General features: G+C 37.0%; 1 protein-coding gene across 1 annotated transcript; it reads right to left on the bottom strand.

The window, feature by feature from the left end:
• Window positions 1–2,319: 2,319 nt before the first annotated feature.
• Window positions 2,320–27,161, bottom strand: CCDC112 (coiled-coil domain containing 112). Its single transcript, XM_004420298.3, has 10 exons — window positions 26,954–27,161; window positions 18,810–18,931; window positions 14,983–15,104; window positions 11,807–11,896; window positions 9,946–10,021; window positions 9,151–9,541; window positions 5,763–6,176; window positions 4,205–4,300; window positions 3,078–3,196; window positions 2,320–2,875 (listed from the first exon to the last, which is right to left on the bottom strand). Exons 1-10 carry the CDS (start codon window positions 27,068–27,070, stop codon window positions 2,845–2,847), a joined length of 1,578 nt encoding a protein of 525 aa, XP_004420355.2. The 5' UTR covers window positions 27,071–27,161; the 3' UTR covers window positions 2,320–2,844.
• Window positions 27,162–27,542: the final 381 nt, after the last annotated feature.

Raw genomic sequence — 27,542 nt, 5'->3', positions numbered from 1 at the left:
AAATTTAATTGTTAGCTTTCTTAGAAAATGTATTTCTTAAAAGCATACTGTGTGGGCTGGAGTTATACTTATGCAACAATCCAAAGCACCAAATTTTAGGTACTAGTAATTATTTATTCACAGGCATTTCTGCATGTCTTTAACAAATACCACATTAACCAAGGGCAGACGGCTGTCCTTGGTGCTTCCTTACAAATAGGGAGGCCACAGTCCTTGCCCTTCAGATGTGCCCAGTCTAGAGGAGTTTTCACTCTATTTCAGTTAAGATCTCTCTCTCACACACACGCACACACAGTCAAATGTCTGAAGATGTTCAAAGTGGAGTCATATCGCACACATTTAACTTACTAGAATCAACTAAGCACACTCTATATATGTTCAGAAAGACAATCCTATTCAACCTGGCACTTACAGGGAAGCCAAATATTTCATCTGATTCTCAGCTCAAGAACAAGCAATACGATCCAAATCTGGAGGAAATACTCATTGAGTGATAATATAATATACTTGCTAGGTAAGTAAAAGGCTGTTAATGATTTTGACCAGCCAAGATTTTTGACAAATGCATGACAGAATCTAACCCCCACATAAAATGCCACTCTACATTATTAGCTAAGAAGTGTAACCAGTTCAAGTCTTCAAAGTATAGGAGTGATAGAGCATCTATATAATTGAATATTATTTAGCCATTAAATGTTTGAATTATATAGAAACACAGGAAAATATGTGTAATATAATGTTAAGTGAGTATAGTAAAGTAACTAAAATGTATCCTATGACTGTAGCTATTTTAAAATATGTAGGTATATTTTTGGAAAAAGTTGTCCTGGGGTGATGGAATTATGAGTGCTTTATAACATTTTTCCTTTAGTGTTTTTCTAAGTATCTTGTTAATATACTTTTTAAACCAATGTAAGAAATGTTCTTTTGACATCTCTTCTATGAGCCTGTAACTGAACATATTATGTTTATTCTATGTCCTTTATATAAAGGATCCATATAATAAATCCCTCATTTATTTAAGATTCAGTTAGAAGGACTGTTTTCTTCAAAGAAAGTTCCAAATTTCTTTTATTAAAAAGAAAAACAAAAAATAAACAAAAAGTCATAAGAATTACATCACCCAGTATGCTTACCTCAGATGCAGGACATTGAAAGCTGCATTTGTGTGCAACAAAACGCCACATGTTAGGAAGCAACACATAAGAAACCTTTACTTTTCTGTATCTTGTAGCAGTTCAGTTGTGTTTTTAAAATCCCTTGTCCTGGGGCCAGCACGGTGGCATAGTGGTTAAGTTCGCAAGTTCCACTTCAACAGCCCGGTTTGCAGGTTTGGATCCTGGGCACAGACCTACTCACCGCTCATCAAGCCATGCTGAGGCAGCGTCGCACACAGAAGACCTAGAAGGACCTACAACTAGGATATACAACTATGTACTGGGGCTTTGGGGAGAAAAAAGAAAACCAGGAGGATTGGCAACAGATGTTAGCTCAGGGCCAATCTTCCTCAAAAAAAAGAAAAAATCCCTTGTCCTGTTCTATATTTTATTTCTAAACTGCCTCAAATCATTTAAAAAAGTTATGGAGAACAAGTACTACAAGTAAAATGGGCATTCCGGATTAAGGATGTTTCATGTTAATTCTCCCATTTTGTACCAATAATGTATAATCAGAATTCAGTTTCCAAAATTTAGAAGCCATCTACTTTGAATATTAACTGTGAAATAAGAAAAGGTTTTGACCACTACTCACAGTAAATCTCTGAGTCATTTAACCTAAATGGATCAAATTACAATTAAAGATACTCTAAGATAAATGTTGTAAGAAACAAGTTTCCTATATTCATTGTGTATATGGTATCTTTCCTATAAGTTGGGAACTAACTAAATTTAGGAACTAAGATTTTATAATATAAAAGGTTGAGTCAAATTAAGTTAAATTGTGTTTTCATGTACAAAAGTTTAGAAATTTAAAAATTAACTCTTTTGACCAAATATATGTCTAGCAATTTTAAAACATTTTAAATGCCACCAAGAGAAATCATAGTATTCAAAAGCTAACTTATTTCAGATGATGTTTCAGAACAGAGAATTTTCATATTTTGAGGCAAACAGAAGCAGAAAAGAAAACTGCATCAGCCAGGAAGATGTGAAAGACACAAAGATTTTATAAATGTGTGAAGTCCAGAAAGGCTGAAGGGAGATTTGGAATAGCTAAAGGAAACCAAAAAGATTATATCAATAATATAAATAATAGAGTATATATGAGGTGAGAAGCATATTTTTAAAATAAATATTCTCTATATAAAACAAAGCATGCTTCAAACAAATACAAAATATTTATTACACAAAAATGTAGTAACTGACAAACTACCAATTTAACTTAGAAAAAGTACTAACTTATTTCATAACTCAAAAAGAAACTTTACATTTTTGTTACTCAGGCTAATTTACCTCCAAGTTATAACTGTTACAAAATTTTGGTTTAAAAAATGGCATTCTATGATTGTCCCAATTTATTTTGCTATGCCATGACAAAAACAAAGTATCTTTGAAATGTTCTGAGTATTTAGGTGAAATAACGTTTGTAACATAAACTTATTCAAAAAACTTTTACATCAATAATAGGCCAACATATGCATTAAATACCCTCTTAGTATAAACAGGAAATACTAATGACAATACTTCATGGACCTTAATACCTGTCAATTCACATATAATACAATAATCAATCTGACTAGGCTAGTGATAGCTAAAGAACATGGTTAGTTACTCTCTCGTGGTATAACTGAATATGCTAACATTCTCATCAACTGAACACCAATTTCACTATCTCATATTCTTTTTAAACTCCTTGTCTCCAGGTTGGAATAGCCCTAAGGAGAAGAAGAGAAGAGCAATTATAAATATATGGAAATTTTAAAAAATCCTAACTGATTAAATGTTAACATTTAAAAATGTATATAGATTTGCTTTATCAACTTTTTACTGTAAAATATACATACAGAACTACATAAAATATAAACATGTAGTTATTAAATTATTATAAAGTGAACACCCATTCTAAGTTCTTTTTACCTATGTGGGATATGTAGAAGCGGCCCAGAGCCTGTTGGTCCTATCTTTTTGGTCCGTTCTTCCCAACCTTTGGTAGGTCTGTAAAGTCTAGAGGGATCTCTACTAACATTGTTTTCAACCTGTAATCAGAAGTACGAGTGCCAGTTAATTTATATGAACTATTAAGTTGGTACTAGTGAGTAAGATCCTTAGTAACAGAGGGCACTTTTAAGAAACATGCTTAATATCAGCTAAACAGAAATAAAACTGTTAATAATCTCTTTAGTAAACTTCTAATTGTGCTCATATAACTAAAATAACCTTTGGACTACATCCATCTATTTTATTTTATTTATTTATTTATTTATTTGTTAAAGATTTTATTTATTTATTATTTTTCCCCCCAAAGCCCCAGTAGATAGTTGTATGTCATAGCTGCACATCCTTCTAGTTGCTGTATGTGGGATGCGGTCTCAGCATGGCCGGAGAAGCGGTGCGTCGGTGCGCACCCGGGAGCCGAACCCGGGCCGCCAGCAGTGGAGCGCATGCACTTAACCGCTAAGCCACAGGGCCAGCCTCATCCATCTATTTTAAACTGTTAGTTTAGTTTATTTTTTCTAGTTCAATTATTTTATTCTATTCTATTGTTGTTCTATTTTTTTTTCTATTTCTATTATAAGGGAAATGTAATGCAGCAAAGTATGATAGTGGTATAGCCAGACAATAAATTTAGGATAAATAACCATCAGTAAGTCCTTTGTTTTACCCATGAGAGTCACCAACATCTTTAGTTCTGAGGATAACCAGTGAGATTAAGAGACGCTCATAGCTGCCACAGGTCTAAAATAGAGTATCATATAGGAAGAATAACAAAGAGAATGAAGAGTGGGAAGAGAGAAGTAATTTAGGGTAAAAGAAAATGAAGTGCTTATAATGTGGAATGGTAGAATTTAAACAATAGTTGCTTAAATTGTACTAAGCTATGCTTCATAATATGTAAATACATAAGTATGAAATTTAAAGGAGATGATACAGAAATAAAGCTGGATATTAAGAAAATGGATTTTATGTTTGTATCCTTACAAATCAATAACAACAATAAAGATATACAATAATAATAAAGATAAATTAATGTCAGTACAGAGTACCTTTTCTTTTAATTTTGCCAGTCGTCTTTGTTTTTCTGCCTTTTCATCTTCCTTTGACTGTCTATCTAAAATTTTCAATTCAAGTTTATGTAAATCCTAAAAAACACATACCAACAAGAAAAGATAACATTAAGAAAGTAAAATAATTAGAATTTGTTTCCAAGTTTAGTTGCTTGCAAGTAAAATTAAATTACCTTAAACATAATATCAATACTTCTTCAATATTAACCTTTTCCAACAAAGGCTAAGAGCTTTATTTTTTCTGAATATAAATGTAATACATGTACTTTATTTCTGAATCACTTTCTTTTAGGTGTCTCATGTTATGGTACACTCTAAAACTCCTTTTCTTTTAAGAGCTGAGTTAAGCCCATTTTCACTTATCAATACAGATATGCCTGGTTTTAGATCTCTTGTATTATATTCCTGTTTTACTGGGGTTTTTTCTAAGTATTTTATTATGTGGCCTGCTTGCCCCTTTGAGGGGTGGGGAGGCATGAGATCTTTTGTTGTTTAGGGAGATTTTTACATATGGACTAAGAAAAATTCCATTAATGTGTTTTTGTCTATTATTTTTCTTTGTACTTCCCTTATTTTTTGCTTTATGAATATTGCTGCTATGTATTTTGATGCATATAACAATTCATAACAATTACATTCATAACAGTTATATCTCACCCTTTTTTGCACCCTTTATCATTTTAAAGTATCCTTTCTTGTCTTTTTTAATACTTTTTGGATTGTATTCCACTTTGTCTGATAATAAGATTGCAACCTCTTTCTTTGATTAGCATTTTTCTTGTATATATTTGTTTTAAATCACCTAAATCCTACATTTCAGGAGTAACTTTGGTTCCCTTAAGTATACATTGAGTATCTACAATGTACCAGACACTAGAGGACAAGGATGAACAAAAAGGACAGAACCTCTGCCCTCATGGAGCTTACATTATGGTGGGGAGCTGGACAGTGAACAAGGAAGCCAATCACCAGTGGGGTAGAGCCAGCCAGTTTGGTAGAGAAGACCAGACATTCAGGGTCTGGTCTATGGCTATTTTTCCAGCCTTGTCTCCTGCTGGTTCCTATCTCCCAGTGGATGCCCTAAGAATACTGAAGTGTTTATAGTTTCCCCCACAAACCACACTGTTATACTCCTTCAAGCGGCCAATCATGCTATTCCCTCTGCTAGTAAGGATCCCCCTCTCCTTCCCCTTTCTTCTCCTTCCAGACTCAGCTCAAGTATCACCTTCTGTCTGACACTCATAGCTATGGTAGGCTTCCCTCCCTGTGTATCCACCTCCTAAAGTTCTCTGTCCACACCTCAATTACCAGCCTATTTACCACATTATACTGAAATCTCCCACTTGCACATCTATCTTTCCCACTAGGCTAGAATCTACTAGAAATTAGGGAGCATGCCTTACTCATTTTGATACACTAATGCTAGGTATAGGTCCAATATATAAGAAGCACTCAATTAATTCTTGCTGAACTGAATCTGGAAGTAATACCTTTACATGTAGCATCAAAAAATTATTTAGGAAACACATTTACTCACTCTTTCTTGAAACCTGGAAATTTTCTCAGCAGCAGTTTTCCTTTTTTCTGCCTTTTCTGTCTTTTCTCTTATCTCCTTTTCAAGTCTCAAAAATTCTTCCTGTTCTTTCTTCTGTTGGGTATAATTTTCTAGTAGTAATTTTAGCTTAAACTGGCGCTGGCGCTCTTTCTGCTGCTTTTTCTCTTTCTCTTCCTCTTCTTTTAACTGGGAAGCATATTTCATTGACATTTCTATACTTTTCTGTTTTTTCCAAGCTTCAACTGCCAATTTCTGCTTCTTTCTTTGTTCCTCTTTTTGCTTTTGATTATCTTCCTGTTTATTATGAAAAAGCCTAGGTATGTTCTCTGCCTTTTCCTTTAATTTGAAAATTTCCTCTTTTTTTTGCTGCTTTTTGGTTTTCCAATTCTGAATAGACTAAATGATTAAAACAAGATAGCAAGACAAAAGTATTTTTAATAACCAAAAGCTCTTTAAAACAACCTCAAATCCATCTTTCCAGAGAGCATACTGATTGCAGGATGCCAGCTGCTTAGGTTTTAAAGTGTGCTTTTTTAAACAAATGCAAATTTTTTCTACTTCTGCTTTTAAAAAAATTAATGTATCTTTTAAAACACTGAATAATGGTTTATTCTTTTGGCCTTCCTCTCCTCTCTTACTCCGCAGGTTCACGAGGACTACACCTCATTAAGTGTCCCCTTCCCCTTTATCTCCTTTGTTTGCGTTCATGGGCAACATCCCTTTCCTCTGATCATCTCACTTCTGCCTCCAAATCCTCTTTCTAGGTTTAGAATACTTTCTGAGTGACCTTTCTTGGGTCAAATATCAGAAAAGGAATTAAAAGTGGGGTGGTTGAGAGCATGGGTTCTGAAGCCAGGCTATTTGGGACCAAATCATGGCTTTGCCATTTACTAGGAGTGACCTTGGATCAGTCACTAAATTCTCTGTCTTCATTTTGCTCATGTGTAAAAGTGGTAGGTAGTACCTCTCAAAGATTAAATAAGTCAGTGTCTGGCACATAGTGCTTCATAAGTGTAAAAAAAAAAAAAAGTTAAAATAGTTCCATAGCTTTACATATGAGTATGTAAAGGTTATTTAAAATTTTAGCAGCCTCTCTATGCCATAAAGGATACATACACTGAATTACTTTCCCTTCAAGTCAGGAAACCCATGATATTCCTCATGGTATATCATTCATTCACTAAATAAATCCTTATGGTATGTGTACTATATGCAAGGTAATGTGATAGGAACCATAGACAATTAAAACAATACCAAATGCCATCTAGTACAATGCTACTGAAAGTGCTAGTCCACAACAATATCAGGAATTTGTGCCAGAATGTAAACCTAATGTACTGCTTTCTTCAATGAGAAAGTTTTCTATGAAAAAAAAAGTCAACTGAACTAAATAGTGTGCTTTACTGGGTAGCTGATTCTGGTACAATCACTTTACCTCATTGAAGACCAGTAATAATTTGCAAAGTAACATCCAGTCCATGGATCAAGTTTGAGTGCGTCTCCTCTAGGTGTGATGAGATATGTGCATCAATACTAGAATACAGAATGCACCATAGCACATCATAAAAGAGGTATAAACAGAGTGTTAGTGAAATTCTGAGGGGGATCACTTATGTTTGCGTGGGCAAGCAGGAAGCAGCATCTGATCTGGGCAGATTGTGATAGGCTGGCAGTGGAGGGGACAAGAAAAAATGGAGGTTCCAGAAAATGAGAATAAGATAAGCAAGGGTACTCAGGCCAGAAAGTTCAGGGCATGTCTGAAAATAAGTATCTTCATTTAGGCAAAACAAAGGACATATTAAAGGAAGTGGGAGATAAAAATGGTAAATTCCCTACTCAACATCTTAAACTCAGTACATTTAAAACTACATTCCCAATGCTTTTCCCCCCAATTTCCCTCTTCCCCTCCAACATGTCCTACTTCAGTAAATGGCACCTCCACTTTCACACCCCCTCCTACCTCACCCCTACATCCAATCAATCATCAAATATCAGGAAGCAGAGTGGTTGGGAACAAGAAGAGTAAGCTAGAATCCAGGTGGTTGACCTTCATTACAAGAAGCACTGTGTCTGTTCCTTTTCCCTCAAGAAGGAACCCCTAGAGAGGTGGTTCTCAAACTTGAGCTTGTAACACAATAACCTAGAGGACTTGTTAAAAACACAACTTGCTGGGCCCCACCCTCAGAGTTCAGATTAGGTCTAGGGTTGGGGCTTGGTAAGTTCTAGCAAGTTCCCAAGTGATGCTGATTTTGCTGGTCCACGGACCACTTTGCTGGTCCAGGGACCCCAAGTTTTCAGTAGCCTGGAAAAAAAGCCCAAATAATTCTTAATAGCTTGTTATTTTGAGTTTTCAAAAACAATTTATGTTTCAAAAATTTTTCTTAAAGTCCCAAGTGTCAATCTTTCTACATTCAATTTATTTCAGAGGGAAAAAACAACAAACCCCAGCTGTTTCCTCTAAAACTTTAGACTAAACATGGAATCAGTATTTCTATAATGCTCCTTAGGTGTATTGTCTCTTGTACAGTCATACCTTTGTTGTTGAACCAAGCGAGCTGAAGTTTATTATAGCTGAAGTCTACAAAAAAAGGACTCAGACTTAGACTATCTAAACCCGTGATTCTCAACCAGGGGCAATTTTTGCCCTCCAGGGGACATCTGGCAATGTATGCAGACATTTTTATAATCACAACTAAGCGGGTGTTACTGGCATCCAGTGAGGGGAGGCCAGGGCTGCTGCTGACCATCTACCATGCACAGGACCGTCCCCACAGCAAATAGTCCAGCCCAAATAGTCAACAGTGCCAAGGCTGAGAAGTCCTCATCTAAACCAAAGCCAGAATAATACTTTTGTGAAAATGGAACTTTTTAGGTATTCGCTACAATTAAGAGTTACTCTTTTCTCTGGGGTAGCCAAAATTTTGAGTCTTTTGAAATAAGCAAAGAGACTGAGGTTCTAAAACTCAAATAAACTTTTAAAAGTCAAGGAGTTCTTTCTTACTGCCTCTTTATTTCTACTGAAAACAATGTGGCTTTTGCTGGCAAGATGACTTTTATCAAAAGCCTGAGTAGATCTGGATTTCCCACGTTTCCAGTGGACACAGAGGGTTTTGCCCACAATCAGAAGTTTTCTGGCCCACTGTATTATTTCTTGGGGTAGAAATGTTTGGGCTTGAGGAAATACAACTATAGTTCCATTAGTTGGGTAAAATTACTTAACTTCTCAATGCCTCAGTTTCACCTTTCTGAGATGGGATATAAATGTACCTCATGGGGTTGTTGTAAAGTTAATGACACATGTTAAAGAGTTTAGCACCGTGCCTCGAACACAGACATGTACAACAAACATAGCTATTACAATTATTATTACCTCTTTTTTCCTTTCTTCTAGGGCCAGAAACTTTTGATACCATTTCTCATGCTGTTGAACTTCATCCTGTGTTCTTCCAGGAAGGTGTTCTAGAACTTCTCCCATAAACATTGGCTTCCCTTTATGTTTGTTTCTCACCTTTACAAAGTTCTGGTGATCATAATCATCCCAGCCCCCTTGCCGCCCTCCTGTTTGCTGAAGGAATTTTTCAAAATCTACCACTTCTTCTGGAAGAGTACTTGGTGTTACTTTGTCTACAGGAACTTTGCTTGACATTGCTTTGAAAGCTTTCTCTGTTTCTGAATTACCCAAAGCCCAAGTGTCAATTTTTCTTGATATGGCACTCAACTCGTTATCAGTTGTTTTCTCTTCTTTAATAAGCTCTTCATATCTAAAATTTTAAAAATAAAGTTTGAATAAGATACAAACCAATCCATATTAACCCTTCATTTTTTCCCCAAATTTAATTATTCTTGACTCTTTTCATGTCATCGTCGCCATTTAAAATTATTAACATTTATAAATCTTAGGCTTAAAAGAGTTTCCTCATAGAAAAAAACAATCTTTCAAATTCTTATTTGGGATTTTATATTGTCCAAATAGAAATGAAAATTCACTTTCAACATGAAAAGCAGTCTAAAACCTAAAACAAAAGAAGAGAGATATTATATTGCTTTTGTGTAAGACTAACATTAAATACATAAGAATAAAATGGTTTGTATACAATAAGCTAGTGGAGAATTATTGAAAAATAAAAGTCAATAATTTTATATCCAAAATGAATTTAAAACATACATCAATCTCTGCTCTTCCTTAAAAGTGTTAATCGCATTTTCAATTTCTTCCATCATTTCTCTGAGCTTTTCAACAACTGTAAAAAAAAAAAAGGATGGAAAAATTATGTTACATCATATTTCAGTATGACTAAGAATTAAATATTAGGAAAAAATGGAATGTTCCCTTAACTTAAAAACATTTCTTAACCAAAAGGATAAGAAAATTGTGCTTTTATAAAGCTAATTTTTATGATTGCAATTTTTTTCTGATTACAGATATTTTCCTAGGCACTCATATTATTAAATATTAATATTATTATTTTTTACAAAAAAATGTTTCATACTACACAGACCGTTTTGTGACAAGCATGTTTTATTTAACAAAACGTTGAAGTAAAAAAAAACGTGGTTAACTTTCCATATCAATATGTATACGGCTACCTCATTCTTTTTATGGCTACATAATATTTCATTATCTAAATCTACCCTAATTCAATTAATTGATTCTCTAACTGACGAACCTTTATTTATTTATTTTTGTTTTTGTGAGGAAGATTAGCCCTGAGCTAACATCCGTGCCAATCTTCCTCTATTTTGTATGTGGGTTGCCGCCACAGCATGGCTGCCAATGACTGGTGTAGGTCCGCGCCCAGGAACTGAACCTGGGCTGCCTAAGTGGAGCGTGCCAAACTTAACCACTAGGCCATTGGGCCAGCCCCTGAGTTTTTTAAAAAAATAGTCAATTATGGGGGCCAGCCTGGTGGCATAGTGGTTAAGTTCAGCATGCTCTGCTTTGGTGGCCTGGGGTTCCCGGGTTTGGATCCCAGAAATGGACCTACACCACTCATCAAGCCATGCTTTGGCAGCAACCCACAAACAAAATAGAGGAAGACTGCCACAGATGTTAGCTCAGGGCCAGTTTTCCTCACCAAAAAAAAAAAAAAAAAAAAAAAATCAATAAATAAAATGAAATAAAAATAGTCAATTATGTCCACTTCTGTCTTTATGGTTTCCGATCTTTGTCATTCTTACAAACTATAATACAATTATAAAAATATTAACCCATGTTCTCTTCCAGTATTTTTATGGTTTCATGTATTAATTTAATAAATAATAATTATAATATTACATTTACCATTTTTTAGTGCTTACTATGTTATGAGCACTGCACAAGTGCTTTATGTGCATTGTCTCACTTCACCAACCAACCCACCCTAAGAGTTAGGTTCTAAGATTATCTCCATTTTAGAGCTGAGGAAATGAAAGCTCAGAGAGATCAAGTAACTTGCCTAAAATCACATAACTGATAGATAAAGGATTTGACCCAACATCTGTCTGACTCTTAACTCCATACATCTTGAGCACTTGACTATATTGCTTTAATCCTTCAGGAATGAATGTTGGTGTAAGCAGAGAGGTAAGGATACAATTTTGTTTTTACAAATGACTAGTATTTGCTCCAATGCTATTTAACCATTTCCTTAGCTATTCAAAATGCCTCTGAGAGGCAACTATTTCAAAAAGCAAATGATAGGAAAAGCACTAGACTATGAATCAAGGAATCAGTCTTTTCTCCTCTTTACTAGCTGAATCGGAATCTTTCCACACCACAGATTTTCCATCCTATAAATGACATTAATATCTGTTCTGCCTACTTCATGATTTGTAAGGACTTGATAGCATTTTAAAGATAATAAAAACTACATAAACATCAGATATTACAGTTCTATAATGTAACCTTATTAATCCCTATCCAATAAAGTAGGGCTTAGCTCCATTAATGCCAAATAGAAAAATTCCTTATTAGAAAAGTATAAATTTTTCTAACGAATAAAAAATACTAATTCATAAGAAAGAACATGAAATCTAAATTTACTTACAATCAGGTGTAGGCTTCACATCTTTTAACTGATGCTGAAGTTTCTTTACATTGTTATGTATTTTGGCCAACTGTTGCTGGATTTTTGCTCCTGTAAGAAGTATGTACTTTAAAATAATTCTATGACAAATGTAGTTACAATACAGGATTCTACACATAAGACTGATCACCTTCACTTAGTAAAAGACAGCCAAAAGCAACAAAATAATAACCAAAAGATGGTTATTTATAAGTGTCAAAACAGCCTGAAAATCTCAAGTACCTTTGCTCTAAATAAAGCCTCTCTCCATTTCCTCTGATATTTAAAAGCACAATGGGTTAAATCTTACAGTAACCTGTGCCAAGGAAATGTTTCTCTCTCTCTTTTTTTTTAACTCTGTGGAGACTGAGTTATTGGACACTGTTTTAAATACATGCATCAGTAGCTTAGGCTCCGTTGTGTCTTGTTCTTTAACAGTTTTGTCTTTTCTTTTTAATTTGTTATAATTTACAGAAAGAGAATTTGAAATTTGATCTCAACTCTATTGTTGGAATATTAAAACTGTCTAACCAATATTAATTCTATGAATACTGAAAACTTCCTAATGAGAATTAATTTCATCTAACCACATCCTTTAAGACAGGGACTGGTGATAGCCGCTGGTGTTCTGGTCACAGCCTTGAGGAGGTGCCTTAGGTGCCATTTAGTGGTATCTATGCTACAGGTTGCCAAGCTCAACCAAAGGACCAGCCTGAAGTAAAATGTTAGGCCCACAATAAAAGCCTGAAGAACAGAGGAAGGTCTCAGAGACATTTCCAGATGTTCTGTATCAGTAGCAGAAAAACTGGATTCTTCTTCCATATTTTCTTTCTGAAGTAATAATCTTACTTTAATATTTATTTAAATGATTAGGCCAACATCATATATTCACATTCATACAAATACATATATATATTCATATAATAGTAATATTATTATTTTATCATCTTTGGGTACTTTATTTATGCACCTCCCTCCTGTTATTTTTTGCAACTTCTCAGACGAGCCTGAAGCACCAAATGGCTCTGTCCAAAAGTCCTTAAAAGCAATTATCTTTTTAAAAAGTTTACCTATAGGCCTGCAGCGAGTGCTAATATCCAAAACAAACCTCAAATATGTATATATGACTTTGGTTTATTCTATTTTTTATTAAAATTCAAGAGTTTCATAAAAGCAGAAACTATATCCAATGTATTTTATAGGGTCTTACTCACTGTTGGACTTTAGGTCAAGAAACTTCTCTAGTAAAGTTAAGTAATTAGAAAAGTGTTTGTTGTTGTTTTGTTTTGCCATAGTTTCATCAGCTACAGCGATACCACTGTAGGGCAAATGATCTTGTATTTATTCATTTAGAACTACCACTCTGATTAGGCAAAGCATTTAAGTACAATATTACATAAATGCAGGCTAAAACTGTGGCATGACATTTAAGGCAAGGAAAAGGTATTTACTACCTCTGAGCTGTCATATGGGAAGGGGAAATATCTACATCCTTATACAAAGACAATGCATTCCTTCGTCTCCTAGAGAGTGTGTGAATAACAAAGTGTGAATAAAGAGAGGCAAAATTGTAGAACAAAGGGAAATAAAAAGATTAAAAATAAAGTTGCCTTGGGGCCGGCCCGGTGGCGTAGCGCTCTGCTTTGGCAGCCCGGGGGTTGCAGGTTTGGATCCCGGGTCTGGACCAGTATACTGCTTATCAAGCCACGCTGTGGCGGCATCCCACATAAAATAGAAGAAGATGGGCACAGAAATTAGCTCAGGGCCAGTCTTCCTCAGCAAAAAGAGGAGCATTGCCAACAGATGTTAGCTCAGGACTAATCTTCCTCACAAAAATAAATAAATAAATAAATAAAAATAAAGTTGCCTTAAAAAAGAGAATATCAAGGGGAAAGCCTGGTGGTGTAGTGGTTAAATTCGCACACTCTGCTTCAGCGGCCCAGGGTCCGCGAGTTTGGATCCTGGGCATGGACCTACACACCACTCATCAAGCCACACTGTGGCAGCATCCCACATACAAAATAGAGGAAGATTGGCTCAGATGTTAGCTCAGGGACAATCTTCCTGAAGCAAAAAGAAGAGGATTGGCAACAGATGTTAGCTCAGAGCTACTCTTCCTCACCAAAAAAAGAAAAAGAGAGAATATCAAGTGTCTTACAATGCACAGAATGAAGACATTGTACTTAACGGCATGATCGAGAGATAGAAAGATCAGCCTCTCAACTTTCTACAAAAGACCTGAGGGAAATTAAGAAATATTAAACTAGGGATGTTTAGATTTCTCTATGAATCAAAGAGGAGAACTGGAAATTTGGTTTTTATATTAGGTCCTGTTGTCGTTCCAACAGAAGAGGGAGAATGATTCTTGACACTACCTGACAAAAGATGACTTAAAAATAGCGCAATCTCATATTTTGAAAGAAAAAGACTTAAGAATTTCTTTTAATTGGCTATGAAGGATTACCATAAGCCGTATAATCTCTATATTTAACTCTTAATATTTTACAAAGCTTAGTCAGTTGATAACCATTATTTTTCCTTTAAGCAATGCTAAGCAGTTTTTTATTATAAAGATTTTGCAACATATAAAATTTACTCTACAATAAAACAAGCTGTTCTTATAGAATTCTTCTTTAAGGCCAACATTTAGTACACTATTAATATTCATAACAAACAATAGAACATATTTGCTGTACAATCTATAAGGCACTTTCTCATATATTATCTCATGGGCTGCACAGGACAGCTCTCCTGAGGTAGAAATGGTAGGTTTTATATCTTATTTATGTTTTATAAGTAAACTCAGGTTTAAGCAATTATGTGACTTGACCACTTCATATCACTACTAAGTATAAGTTCTGAATCTGCTGATGTTCCCTCAGTCAATACCAGGGTGATGAGCTAAGATCAGAGAGCCCAAGAATCAATTTCCCTCATTTTAAGAAATTTTAATAGCATTAATTCGTTTGTCAACCAGAAAACAAAACCCTCCTTCTCCTATTAAATTGGAAGAAATACACATAGAACGACAAACTTATTACCAAGTAGGAAGAACCTTGATCAAGAATATAACACAGTCCATGCACAAAGACAAACACAGGGCAAAACTCCACCTTTATATCACTCAACAGTTTTTGTTCATCATGAACTCAACTTACTTTCTGTTTTCCTGCTGTTAATCAACTTATTTTCCAATTCTTCCAGCATACTATGCTCAATTCTGAAGTCACTTTTTTGGTTGTAGAAATGACTGTGTTTATCTTTTTCTATGTTAATAACTCTTTAGGAAAAGAAACAAATGGTATAAATATGATTTAAATGTATTTTTAATTGTTTAAAATATGAAGACATTCATAATAATCAGTACTTTATATTTGGATTAATTCCAGGAGTCAAAATATAATTACTTGGATTAATAAGGCTAAAGAGTCAAAAGAGTAGTTAGAAAAGAGTTAAGTTCAACTAAAATCACAAATAATTTGAATTGTTATTTAAATTACAAAATGTTAGTTTAAGGAAATGCAGTCATATCCTTGCTTCGAAAATACAATAGCTATTTGGCTACTGATTCCAATTCAATCTCACTGTGGCCTGAAAATGGCCGCCACTGCTGATGGCTGCTTTCAACAGAGATACTGTTAACTTTGTAACCTGAGCCAAGACATTTAACCTCTCCTGGTGTGAACCTCTTCACCCCTAAAATGTGAATAATATTAACCTCTCCTGGTGTGAACTGCCTCATCACTAAAATGTGTATAATAACAGCTCTCCACTACCTAACAGGGCTGTGATTAACCTTATATGGGATAATATATGTGAGGGATCTTTACACAGTAAAAATGTACTATGGAAATGCAAGTTATTAATATTGTTAATAAAACTAAAACTTTGAGAGGCAAACTATCTATGAAGACAGGCATTTTAGGATATTTAAGGGATATTGTCTCCATTTACTTCAAAGCTTCTTTTGTCTCATCCTCATTCCCTGGATTTAGTCCATCTACCAGTAAAGAGTTCTAATTGTTAGATTGAGCCCTGGGGTAAAACAAAACAAATACTATCAAGAAACTTTTTCGGTTGGACGAAGACATTTATTTTTCAACACCTGTTTTCTTTCTCCCAGAAGGTAGAAATTAATATGAATTCTTCTCCACTAATCCCGGATTTAATGAGTGGTGGAGTGTCTCTGGCCACTTAATTTCATACAACCTGAAGGACAACTATCTAAGGCAGTTTCCCAATCTCTTTCACTTTGCTACACATAGAGAAAATTTTAATATTTATACGGCACATTAGGGTAAACAGATGAGACTGTCCCAGGCCTTACCTGGCTGCCCCAAAGGCTGAGGGGATCATAACTCAGCACGTGTGTCTGAGAGAGGAAGCAATGGGATGTCAGACTTCAGTCTACAGGTCAGCTCTAATGGAGTAGGGTGGCTACTGGAGTCTTGTGCTGAGGACTGGGAAGCCCATCTAGGCTCTGGACGGGGGTGGGGGAAATTACTACGATCAAAATATCTGCCGTGGACACAGGATATGCTATGACAGTAAGTAAATTATGTTTTGCCATGCCTGGATTAGAAATATTAACCTATAAAGACATTCAAAAAATACTAATGGAGACAAATTGCCAAGCATATGAAAGATGCTCAACCTCACTCATAATAGGAGAAATGCAAATTAAAACTATTCCACGGCAACACTGTACACCTAGCAGATTGGCAAAACGTTACAAGTTTAAATAACATATTCTGTTGATAAAACTGTGGGGAAATAGGTCCTCTCATACATTCTGGTGGAATTGCAAATTACCTATGGAGGACAATTAAGCAATATTTATCACATCTGCAAATTCATATACGTTTGACCCAGCATTTCGACTTCTAGGGATTTTTCCTAAAGATACACTCATACATGTGCAAGATGACTTGGAACCTATGTGGATACTGCAATTAATTGCAGCATTGTTTGTTAAAACAAAAGACTGAACACAACCTAAATGTCCATCACTAAGGGGCAGGTCAAATAAATTATGATACATTCATACACTGGAATACAATCCAGTGGTACCATGTTCTACGTACTGATAGGGAAAGATCTCCAAGATACACTCTTTTTATAACAAAGGTTTCATGTGAAAATGTTAGACATATCCAAAAGTAGAGAATAGTAAATTGACCCCCTCATATACCCTCATATGATATGCCTCTCATATCACTCTGATTTGGTAATTTTACTTCTCCTGCTTCATCTATCTTTCTTTTCTTTTCTTTTTTTTACTTAAGTATTTTAAAGTAAATCCAGTACATTATGTAATTTCACCCCAACATACTTCGGTGTGCATCTCTGGAGATTATGGATATTTGACTTACATAACACTATAATGCCATTATCATGCCTGACAAAATAAAAATTCCTTGGTATCTAAGATATACTCAAGTTAAAACAAAACAAGATGCAGAACAGTGTGTACAGTATGCTACTATTTACATAAAAAAGAAAAAATCTGAATATGTATTTTTATTTCCTTACACGCACATAAAACATCTGTGGAAAGATACACAAGAAACTAAAAGTAGTGGTTGTCTGAGGAGGCGAAGTCGGCGGCTGGGGTCAGGGGTTAACCAGAGACCTTCCACTGTGTACCCTTTGATATGTATTGATTTTTGAACTATGTGAATGTATTATCTATTCTGAAAATGGAACAGAATTATATTACAAATTATGTTTTTTTCTTTGTACCCAATGAGAACTGTTGTATAGAAACACTCTTCCAATGGATTTTTCTAATACTCTTTCAATGAGTTTTTCCAAAACCTTCTAACAGATGAAGAAAGTCTAGAGCTGTAAAACCAACGCGTAGTGGTAGACAAGGTATCTGTACAGGCATAAACTACTGGTTTGCTATACATATATATATGGACATTAACCATTTGGGGGATTACCCACTCCAGAGAGAAACATAAACCAGAACCCCTAACCTAGAGTCCAATTCTATCTAAGGTAATGCATTTTGGAAATCAAAGAAAATAAAACTGTATTTTCTCAAATTCTGAGTATTAAGAATCTAAATATTATATAAATGCAGTGAGAATTCAATCTCTCAAAGTATAGTATGGTAGTACAGTATGTATGCACATACTATAAAAGTATAGTATGGTACAACTTCAAAATTCAAGCAATATACTTTTTTAGTGGTAAAATTTCTAAACAAACAACTGCCACTAATTCTGGTCCAGTGACCATTTCTTACAAAAGGCTCCTTTTCTCTTGGTTCTTTAGCAAATTGATATTGTATAAATTCAAAGCAGTGTTTTCATAAAGCTCTCCACCACAGGGTAGGGTTGGGTGCTCTGAGTTCTAATTATTTTATCATTCCTCACTATATTTATATCATGGTGCTGCTGACAACACTGAACATTCAATAAACATCACTGGTTATTTAAAGAAAAAATACATACACACTAAAAATTAAAATAAATGGCAACTTTTCAATTAGTCTAGTCATAATGCACAGGATGGATCTGAAAGGGGCAGAGACCAAGGGAGGGAGATCAATTAAAAGCTCATTTCAAAAAAAAATAACTCAAGGGTAGAGACTTTTCATTAAAATTATTCACTCACTCAAAAATGTTTACCTAGTGCTTACCTTGCTAAGTGAAAATGTATTCAATCTGTTATTTGATCTATGAGATCTAAAGTAATAACTGTTTCGTTTCCCTTGAAATATACTGATTCAAATGGTAAAAATAAATAAATATAATTTAAATAACTCTACTAAAAATTAACTTTATATTAAATAGCCTATTATCTATCATTTGTCTATTTCACACTTCCCACCTTTCTCTTGTTTTACATTTAAAGGCTAGTGACAGGAATTTTGTAACTTAATGTGGGGTTGGATAGCGTGGAAGAGAATTAACTTTATATTATTCATAATAAAATGGCCAGTAATGTTATTTGAAGATAGTGTTCGTATACTTACTGATTTTTAAATTTTTCTGCTGTGCGTATAAATTCTGCTTTCTTAGTCCGACTAACTTTCTGCTTCCAGTTTTGAAGATGAAAAGGACGAATTCCACCTGAAGTACCAAAATAGCCATCACCCTGCATAAAAAACAAAAATAAATTTATACTCAATAATAAAACGGATGGAGATAATGGGGTAAAGCGTTGTTTTTCAGTTAGAATGGTCATGGAAGTTCTATTCAAGGGGATGATGTTTAAGGAAGAATGCAGCCAGTCATGCCAAAAGCCGTAGGAAAGGTGTCCCAGGCAGAGGGACCAGCACGTGCAAAAGCCCTAGAGGACGAAAGACCTTGGCTAGTTCAAGCAGAGGAAAAAGGAAGGGCAATTGTGACATAGATTAGTAAAGGTGGGGAGCTTGGTAGGAGATGAGAGTAGAGGGGTAGGTACCTGGCATATCACACTGGCATTTTAAGTCACTTAGGGAGTCTGGATTTTACTAAAGGGTTTTGAGCAGAAGAATGCCATGATACATTTAATTTTTTAAGAAAATCTTTCTGGATATTTTTTGGAGAATAAATTGGTGGGAGGTGGGGGAGGGGGTGAGGCAAGACTGGAAGCAGAAGGATCAGTGAGGTAGCTGGTGCAGCAATACAGACAAGGAATGATGGTGTCTAGGACTATGGAGTGATGGTGCAGATTAAAAGACGACGACTAAATACACTTTGGAGGTATAACCAAGAGGAATTGCTGACAGACTGATGTGGGAGATGAGGGAAAAAGGAAACAAGGCTTTACATTTCTAGGAGCAAGCAAGAATAAAGTAATGAGTTTAGGAAATATTTTTTTAATTGAGATATCATTCACATACCATAAAATGTATCCATTTAAAGTGTACAACTCTGGTTTTCAGGATATTCACAAATTTGTGCAACCATCACCATTATCTAATTCCAGAATATTTCCATCATGCCAAAAAGAAACCCATTAAGTACCATAAGTACCCATTAGCAGTCACTCCCCATCCCTCCTCCCCCCAGACCCTGGCTATCACTAATCTATTTCTGACTCTATGGATTTGCCTGTTCTGGACAATTAATCCACATGGAATCATACAATATGTAGCCTTTTGTGTCTGGCTTCTTTCACTTAGCAAAATGTTTTCAAGCTTCATCCATGTTGTACCATGAATCTGTACTTCATTCCTTTTTATGGCCAAATAATATTCTATTATATGGATCTATCACATTTTGTTTACCCATTAACCAGTTGATAATAGGGTTATTTACACTATATGGCCAATATGAATAATGCGACTATGAAGATTTTCATATAAGTTTTAGTGTGAATACATGTTTTCAATTTCTTGGGCATACACCTAGCAGTGGAATTTCTGGATCATAAGGTAACTCTATTTTTTACATTCCCATTTTTAAAATTGGGTCATCTTTTTATTGTTGAGTTGGAAGTATTCTTTATATATTCTGGATATAAGTCCCTTATCAGATATATAATTTGCAAATATTTTCCCCCATTCTCTGAGTTGTCTTTTCACTTTCTTGATAATGTCCTTTGAAGCACAAAAGTTTTTAATTTTTTGAAGAATTGCAAAACTGTTTTCCACGTTGCATGCACCATTTTACATTTCCATCAGTTGTCTTTTCACTTTTGTGGTAAAGTCCTTTGAAGCACAGAAGTTTTCAATTTTGATAAAGTCCAATTTATCTCTTTTATCTTTGGTTGCTTGTGCACTAGGTGTCATATAAAAGAAACCATCACCTAATCAAAGGACATGGAGACTCACATCTATTTTTTTTCTAAGAGTTTTATAGTTTTATTTCTTACATTTAGGTGTTTGATCCATTTTGAGTTAATTTTTGTACATGGTGTGTGGTAGAAGTCCAACTTCACTCTCTTGTATGTGGATATGCAGTTGTCCCAACACCATTTGTTGAAAAGACTATTCTTTCCTTACTGAATTATCTTGGCACCCACAGAAAAGCAACTGCCCATACATGTAAGGGTTTACCACTTAACTTTCATTGATCTATATGTCTATCCTTATGCCAACACCACACTGTTGATTACTATAGTTTAGAATGTTTTAAAATTAAGAAGTGTGTGAATCCTCCAACTTTGTTCTTCAAGATTGTTGTGGCTATTTTGGGTCCCCTGCATGGCCCACATGAATTTTAGGATGAGATTGTTAATTTCTGCAAAAAAAGGCAGCTGAGAATTTCACAGAGATTGCACTGAATTTGTAAATCAATTTGGGGAGTACTGCCATCTTAATAGTATTGTCCTCATATTCACAAACCCAAAATGTCCACTGATGTAAGTCTTTAATTTTTTTCAATGATGTTTTGGAGCTTTCAGAGTATAAATTTTGTCCTTCTTTTGTTAAAGTCATTCCTATGTATTTTATTCTGTGATACTATTGTAAATGGAATTATTTTATTAATTTCATTTTTGAATTGTCCATTGCTAACATATAGAAGTACAACTGATTTTTGGATGTTGCTCTTGTATCCTGCAATCTTGCTGAACTTGTTTATTAGCTCTAGTAGTTTTTTTGTGGTTTCTTTAAGATTTTTTATATACAAAATCATGCCAGCTGCAAATAAGGATAGTTTTACTTCCTTTCCAATCAGGATGCTTTTTGTTTGTTTTCCTTGCCTAATTGCCTTGGCTAGACTCTCCAGTGAAGAAAGTGGTGAGAGTGGACATTCTTGTCTTGTTCCTGATCTTATGGGGAAAGCTTTTAATTGTTCATCATTAAGTATTACGTTAGCTATAGGTGTTAGATTTGGGTTGCTAGTATTTTGTTGAGAATTTTTGCATCTGTATTCATGAGAGATACTGGTCTGATATTGTCTTGTCTGATTTTGGTAGCAGGGTAATATTGGCCTCATTGAATGAATTGAGAAGTGTTCCCTCTTCAATTTTCTAAAAAAAAGTTTGTTACAAACAAAAAAATACATTTATAGTAGCTTTTATATTTACCCCTATATTTACCTTTACCAGTACACTTTATTCATATTATTCATATTATTGTTCATGTGGATTTGAATTACTGTCTAGTGTCTTTTTATTTCAGCTTGAAGGACTTCCTTTAATATTTCTTCTAGGGCAGATACACTGGCAATGAACTCTCATAGTTTTTGTTTATCTGGGAATGTCTTAATCTCTCCATTTTTAGAGAATAATTTTGCTGGACATAGAATTGGTTGAGAGTCTTTTTCTTTCAGCTCTTTGACTATATCATCCCACTGCATTCTGGAATCCAAGGTTTCTGATGAGAATCAGCTACTAATCTTATTGAAGATTCCTGGTATGTATTGAGTTACTTTTCTTTTGGTGCTTTCAAGATTTTCTTTTGGTCTTTGTCTTTCAACAGATTAATATTTTTCATCAAATTTGGGAAGTTTTCAGCCATTACTTTTTGAAATATTCTTCTTCTTCTTCTTTTTTTTTTTTTTTTTTGCCCATTTCTCTCTCCTCTCCTTCTGAGATTCTCATTATGCATAATGCTTGATGGTGTCTCACAGGACTCTGAGGCTCTGTTCCTTTTTCTCCAGTCTTTTTTTCTTTCTGTTCCTCAGTCTGGATAATCTGAATCGACCTATCTTCAAGTCTGCTGATTCTTTCTTCTGCCAGCTCAAATCTGATGTTGAGCCCTTCGAGTGAATTCATTTGAGTTCTTGCACTTTTTAACTCCAGAATTTCTATTTGATTCTTCTTTATAATTTTAATCTCTTTATAGATATTTTTTCTTTGGTGAGACATCATTCTCATACTTTCTTTTAGTTCCTTAGCCATGGTTTCCTTTAGTTTTTTGAACATATTTAAAATACTCAGCTTGAAGTCTTTGTCTATTATATCCAATATCTAGTCTTCCTTAGGGGCAGTTCCTCTGCACTGCTTAAAAAAATATTCTCCTGTGTGTGGACCATACTTTCTTGTTTCTTTGCATGTCTCACAATTTTTTTGTTAAAAACTTGACATTTAAAAAAATATAATGTGGTAACTCTGAAAATGAGATTCTCTCCCACCCCTAAGGATTTTTGTTGTTGCTGTTCGTTTAGTCTCTTTCCCGAACCAATTCTGTAAAGTCCATATTCTTTGTTTCTGTGGCACTGAAATCTCTGCTTGGTTAGCTTAGTTGTCAGCTAAGAGATTTTCTTGGATGCCTTGAACCAGTGAGTCTCCCCGCCTTTGCTGAGGGGGTCTGTGTGCATGCTGGGACATACATTCAATACTCAGGCAGGCAGTTTACAACTCAACCTTAGCCTTCACTTCCTGTTTGCAGAGAGCTTTAGCCAAAGATGAGGCCTATGGCCTTCTCAGGTCTTATATATTAGTTTCCTATTGCTACTGTAACAAACTTACCACAAATTAGTTTACCATAACCTTACTGGGATAAACAACACAAATTTATTCTCTTACAGTTCTGGAGGTCAAGTCTAAAATTAGGGTGTTAGCAGGATTGCGTTCCTTCTGGAGGCTTCAGGGGAGAATCCATTTCCTTAATTTTTCCCAGCTTTTAGAGGCCTCCTTCATTCCCTGGCTCACGGCCCCTTTTCTCACATCACTCCATCCTCCTGCTTGCATTGTCACATCCTCTATTACTGGCTCTGATCCTTCTGCCTTCCTCTTATGATGACCTTTGTAAATACATTCGGCCCACCCAGATAATCCAGGATAACTCCTTGTCTCAAGATCATTAATTTAATCACATCTGCCAAGTCCCTTTTACCATGTAAGGTCACATAGTCACAGGTGCTGGGAATCAGAACATGAATATCCCTGGGAGCCATTATTCATCCTACCACCCTTGGACATAGAGCCCTACACATGTGTGTGATCTTCTAGAGGAAATCCATTTTGAGTAATCATTTAAAGTTAGAGAAGGAATGTACTTATTACTGAAGGATTACCGCAGGCAGCCAAGGGCCATAAAATTTAGGCCATCAGAGGGAAGGTCAATAGAAACAACAGAAGACATAGCCCTACCCTGGTACAAAACCAGGACATACCTAGTGTGATCTGTTAGGAATACTTCAAAAAAGTCATAATTCAACAATTAAAATGATCAAGAAGAAAATGGATTTGAGAGGAGGGTAAGAGGTTTGTGGTCTTCAGTCTTGAAAGACAGTGGTGGTGGGGATTATGAACAAATAATACACAAATATTAAAAAGCATAGATAAGATACATTATTACTTTAATTAATGGGTAAGAAATTGGGATTTCACACCCTAAGGAGGTTGTAGAATAAAATACAACATAAAATCATTCTAAAATTTCAAAGATAATTACTCCAAAATAATTTAAGGGAACTGTTATGGATTGAATTATGTCCCCCCAAAATTTGTATGTTGAAGCCCTAACCCCCTTTGTGACTATATTTGGAGACAGGGCCTTTAGGAGGTAATTAAGGTTAAATGAGATCATAAAGGTACAGTCCTAATCTAATAGGACTGGTATCTTTATAAGAAGAGGAAGAGACACCAGAGAGCTCTCTCTCTCTCTGCACGTGCACAGAGGAAAGGCCATGTGAGGACACACGAGAAGGTGGCTATCTAGAAGCCAGGAAGAGAAGTCACACTGGAAACCAATTCTGACAGAACCTTCTAGCCTCCAGAACTATGAAAAAAATTTTCTGTTGTTTAAGCCATCCAGTCTGTGGTATTTTGTTATGGACAGCAGACTAATACAGGAATTTTAAATATTTTGGTGGGCATCTCTAATATCATGAGGTTGTCACCAGGAAAATTATATCTTCTCAAGAAAATTTTAGTTGGTTTCACTGTTAAGAATCAGTAGGAACATTCATTCATTTAATCATATGACAAATATTCAAGTTCAGTGTTAGCCTGCAGAATTTGAGTGTATGGGTATGTGTGTGGTATGTTGAGGGAAGTACAAAGATGGATAACACAAAGTTAAACTAAAAGATCTCATAATATGGTACAGCAGTGATTCTAATTCTCTTTTTAAAGCCCAAACATCCTTGAGGAATTCTACCCCATTACTGCTGTGATTGTCAATTATGTGGCTCTGCCTTCCCTAAAGTGGTGAGAGAATATGAAGCAGGGTGTCTCAACTTCAGCATTACTGACATTTTGGACCAGACAACTTTTTGTTGTAGGGGGCTACACTTTGGCCTTTACCCACTAGATGGTAGTAGCACACACAACCACCGCCCCAACATCGTGACAACCAAAAATGTCTCCAGACATTGCTAAATGTAGGGAACTGATAAAACATTTGAAACAGCTCCACAGGTGAATCTGATCCAACCCCTGGAAAGGCAAACCTCTGAGAATCACCGCAGTGGAGTGATAAAAGTGTGCATCAATAACAATATTAGGTAACTTGTAAGAAACGCAAATCAGGAGGTAAAACATGGTTATAAGAATTTAGAGAACAAATCACTTTGAGCTATAGCAAGCCAAAAAGGTTTCATGGAGAAAGCCAGCAAGATAGCTAAACTACTAGGATCATACATTCAAAAAAATATTTTTAAATTACTTAAAATTATTTTATATATTTTGTATCTTTATATATTTTATATGTTTTTCCTGAGACATTTGGGCCAGAATGAGAATAATAAAGAGAATTAGAGGATGTGTGAGAAAATTTGCCGGAGGTGGAATTTCCTGAACTTATACAAGTAAAGACACAAAATCATTGCTTTCTTAGGGGAAGAAAAAGATGGAACCTGTCCTCAGCTCACAACAGCCTTCCTGCAGGTTTGGACTGATCCACAAATATTTAGTGAGTGCCTACTATGTTCCTACTATGGACTAAACACGCCCAGTTCTTGGAGCTGGGAATGTAGTGAATAAAACTTCCAGAAGTTTCTGCCCTCATAGAGTTTACATTCCCATGGTGGAGAAGTGGGCGGGTGGAGAAAAACAATAAAAAAATAGGTAACATATGATATGGTAATAAGTGCTATGGAGAAAAATAAAACGAGAAAAGGGGACAGGGTGTGCTGGATCAGGGGATTCAGCTTGGGGAGGTCATGGAAAGAATCACTGGGCTGATGACATTTGAACAAAGCTATCTGAAGGCAGTGATGGTGCTAGCCATGGGACCATGAGGGAAGAGCATTCCAAGCAGAAGGAATAGCAATTGCAAAGTCCTGAGGTAGGAGAGTGTGTGGCATGTCTGAGGGACCATAAAGAAGCCAGTATGGTTGCAGCAGACTCAGCGCAGGGAACTGGAGAAGAGGTGACAGGGAGGTGCTAGGAGCAGCTCACAGGCCCTGTAGACCATGGTAAAGACGCTGGCTCATACTCTGAGGGTTCTGAGCAGAAGAGTGCCATTATTCAACTGAATCACCCTGACAGTTGAGAATACTTGAGGAAGGCAAGAGTGGAAGACTAGAAACCAATCAGGAAAGTATTTCAGCCAGGGGAGACATCATGGCGTGGACAAGGGTAGCAGCACTGGAGGTGGTGAGAAGAGTGGGATTCTGGGTTTATTCTGAAGGTAGAACAGACAGGAATTGCCCATGCTTTGGGTGTGGTCTGTGTGAGAATGAGAGGAGTTAGGATCTTTGGCCTGAGCAAGTGGATCCAACAATTCTCCTCGAGGGATCCTCTGGTCCTTACTGGAGAAAGAGGTCCTAGGAGGATCTTTGGAAACTCATCTGCCTTGGACCATCCCATATTTGATTCCTCCTTGTGTTTCCAGCGCAGGTACAATAGAGCAGCCACCAGTTACTGGGCACTGAATCTCTCTCCAACTAAGCAGTGTCCCAGGGGCTTCCCAGACATAATGTCCACGGCTCGGGAAGGTGCATATGATTAGCTCCAATTTTTAGAGAAGAAATTGAGTCGCGGAGAGGATAAGTATGCTCCTATCACATGCCATAAGAGGCAGAGCCAGGTTTCCACCCAGGTCTTTCTCGATTCCAAAACCACATGGAAGTGGCTCTGTAAGGGCAGCTAAACGCACAAGCGAACAAAGAGCAACGCCCGGGGTGCACCAGGCCCCGAGCAACGGGAGGCTAACCCCGCGCCTCCCACCTCCCGGGGCCGCGCTGCAGGGGACACCTGTTCAGCGAGGGCGGCGGCCCGTCCCTCCTCCGGGACCTGCAGCCCCCTCGGGCCCACGCCCGCCACCAGAGAAGCTTCCCACCCTCCTCGATTTACCTGTTGCGGCATAGGCGCTGCTCCCACGCCGGTCCCGGTGGTCGCGCCCGCCCCCGCCACAGCCCCGGCTACCGCGGTGGCCGCCGCCGCCACCACGACCGTCGTCAGGGCGGCCATCTTTCCTCGCTGAGCCGCTGGGGCCGCTGCGGCCACCCGGGCCCGAGTGGTTCAGGCAGAGGGAGATCCTGGCTGCGCAGACGGCTCCCTGTGCGGCCGGGCTCCGCCGGGATGCAGGACCCGGCCGAGATGTGGGGCGGGGCCGGGGCGCGGGGCGGAGAGTGGGCGGGGCCAGGGCGCGGGGCGGGGAGGGGGCGGGGCCGGGGAGGGGGCGGGGCCGGGGAGGGGGCGGGGCGGGGCGGGGCGGGGCGGAGCAGGGCGGGCGGGGCGGGGCGGGGAGCAGGGCGGGGCGGGGCGCGGGGCGGGCGGGGCGGGCGGGAGCAGGGCGGGCGGGGCCGGGGAGGGGGCGGGGCCGGGGAGGGGGCGGGGCGGGGCGCGGGCGGGGCGGAGCAGGGTGGTGAGCCCCGGGCTTCGCTCTGCGCTGCTCTGTAAAAAGCCTTGTATAAGCTTTTTCCCTGCGAGTATCGGCTCT

This window comes from Ceratotherium simum, chromosome 4 (assembly GCF_057802395.1).
Source record: "Ceratotherium simum simum isolate JZ-2026a chromosome 4, ASM5780239v1, whole genome shotgun sequence".
NCBI lineage: Eukaryota > Metazoa > Chordata > Mammalia > Perissodactyla > Rhinocerotidae > Ceratotherium > Ceratotherium simum.
This window is presented reverse-complemented; position numbering and strand designations above follow the sequence as displayed.

Coding starts and splice junctions, on each gene's coding strand:
- CCDC112 (XM_004420298.3), bottom strand. CDS start 27,070: ATGGCCGCCCTGACGACGGTCGTGGTGGCGGCGGCGGCCACCGCGGTA. Junction 18,932..26,953: donor CAGCGCCTATGCCGCAACAG/GTAAATCGAGGA, acceptor TTTTTTATGCAG/GGTGATGGCTATTTTGGTAC. Junction 4,301..5,762: donor TTTCCAGGTTTCAAGAAAGA/GTGAGTAAATGT, acceptor TGTGTTTTTTAG/GATTTACATAAACTTGAATT.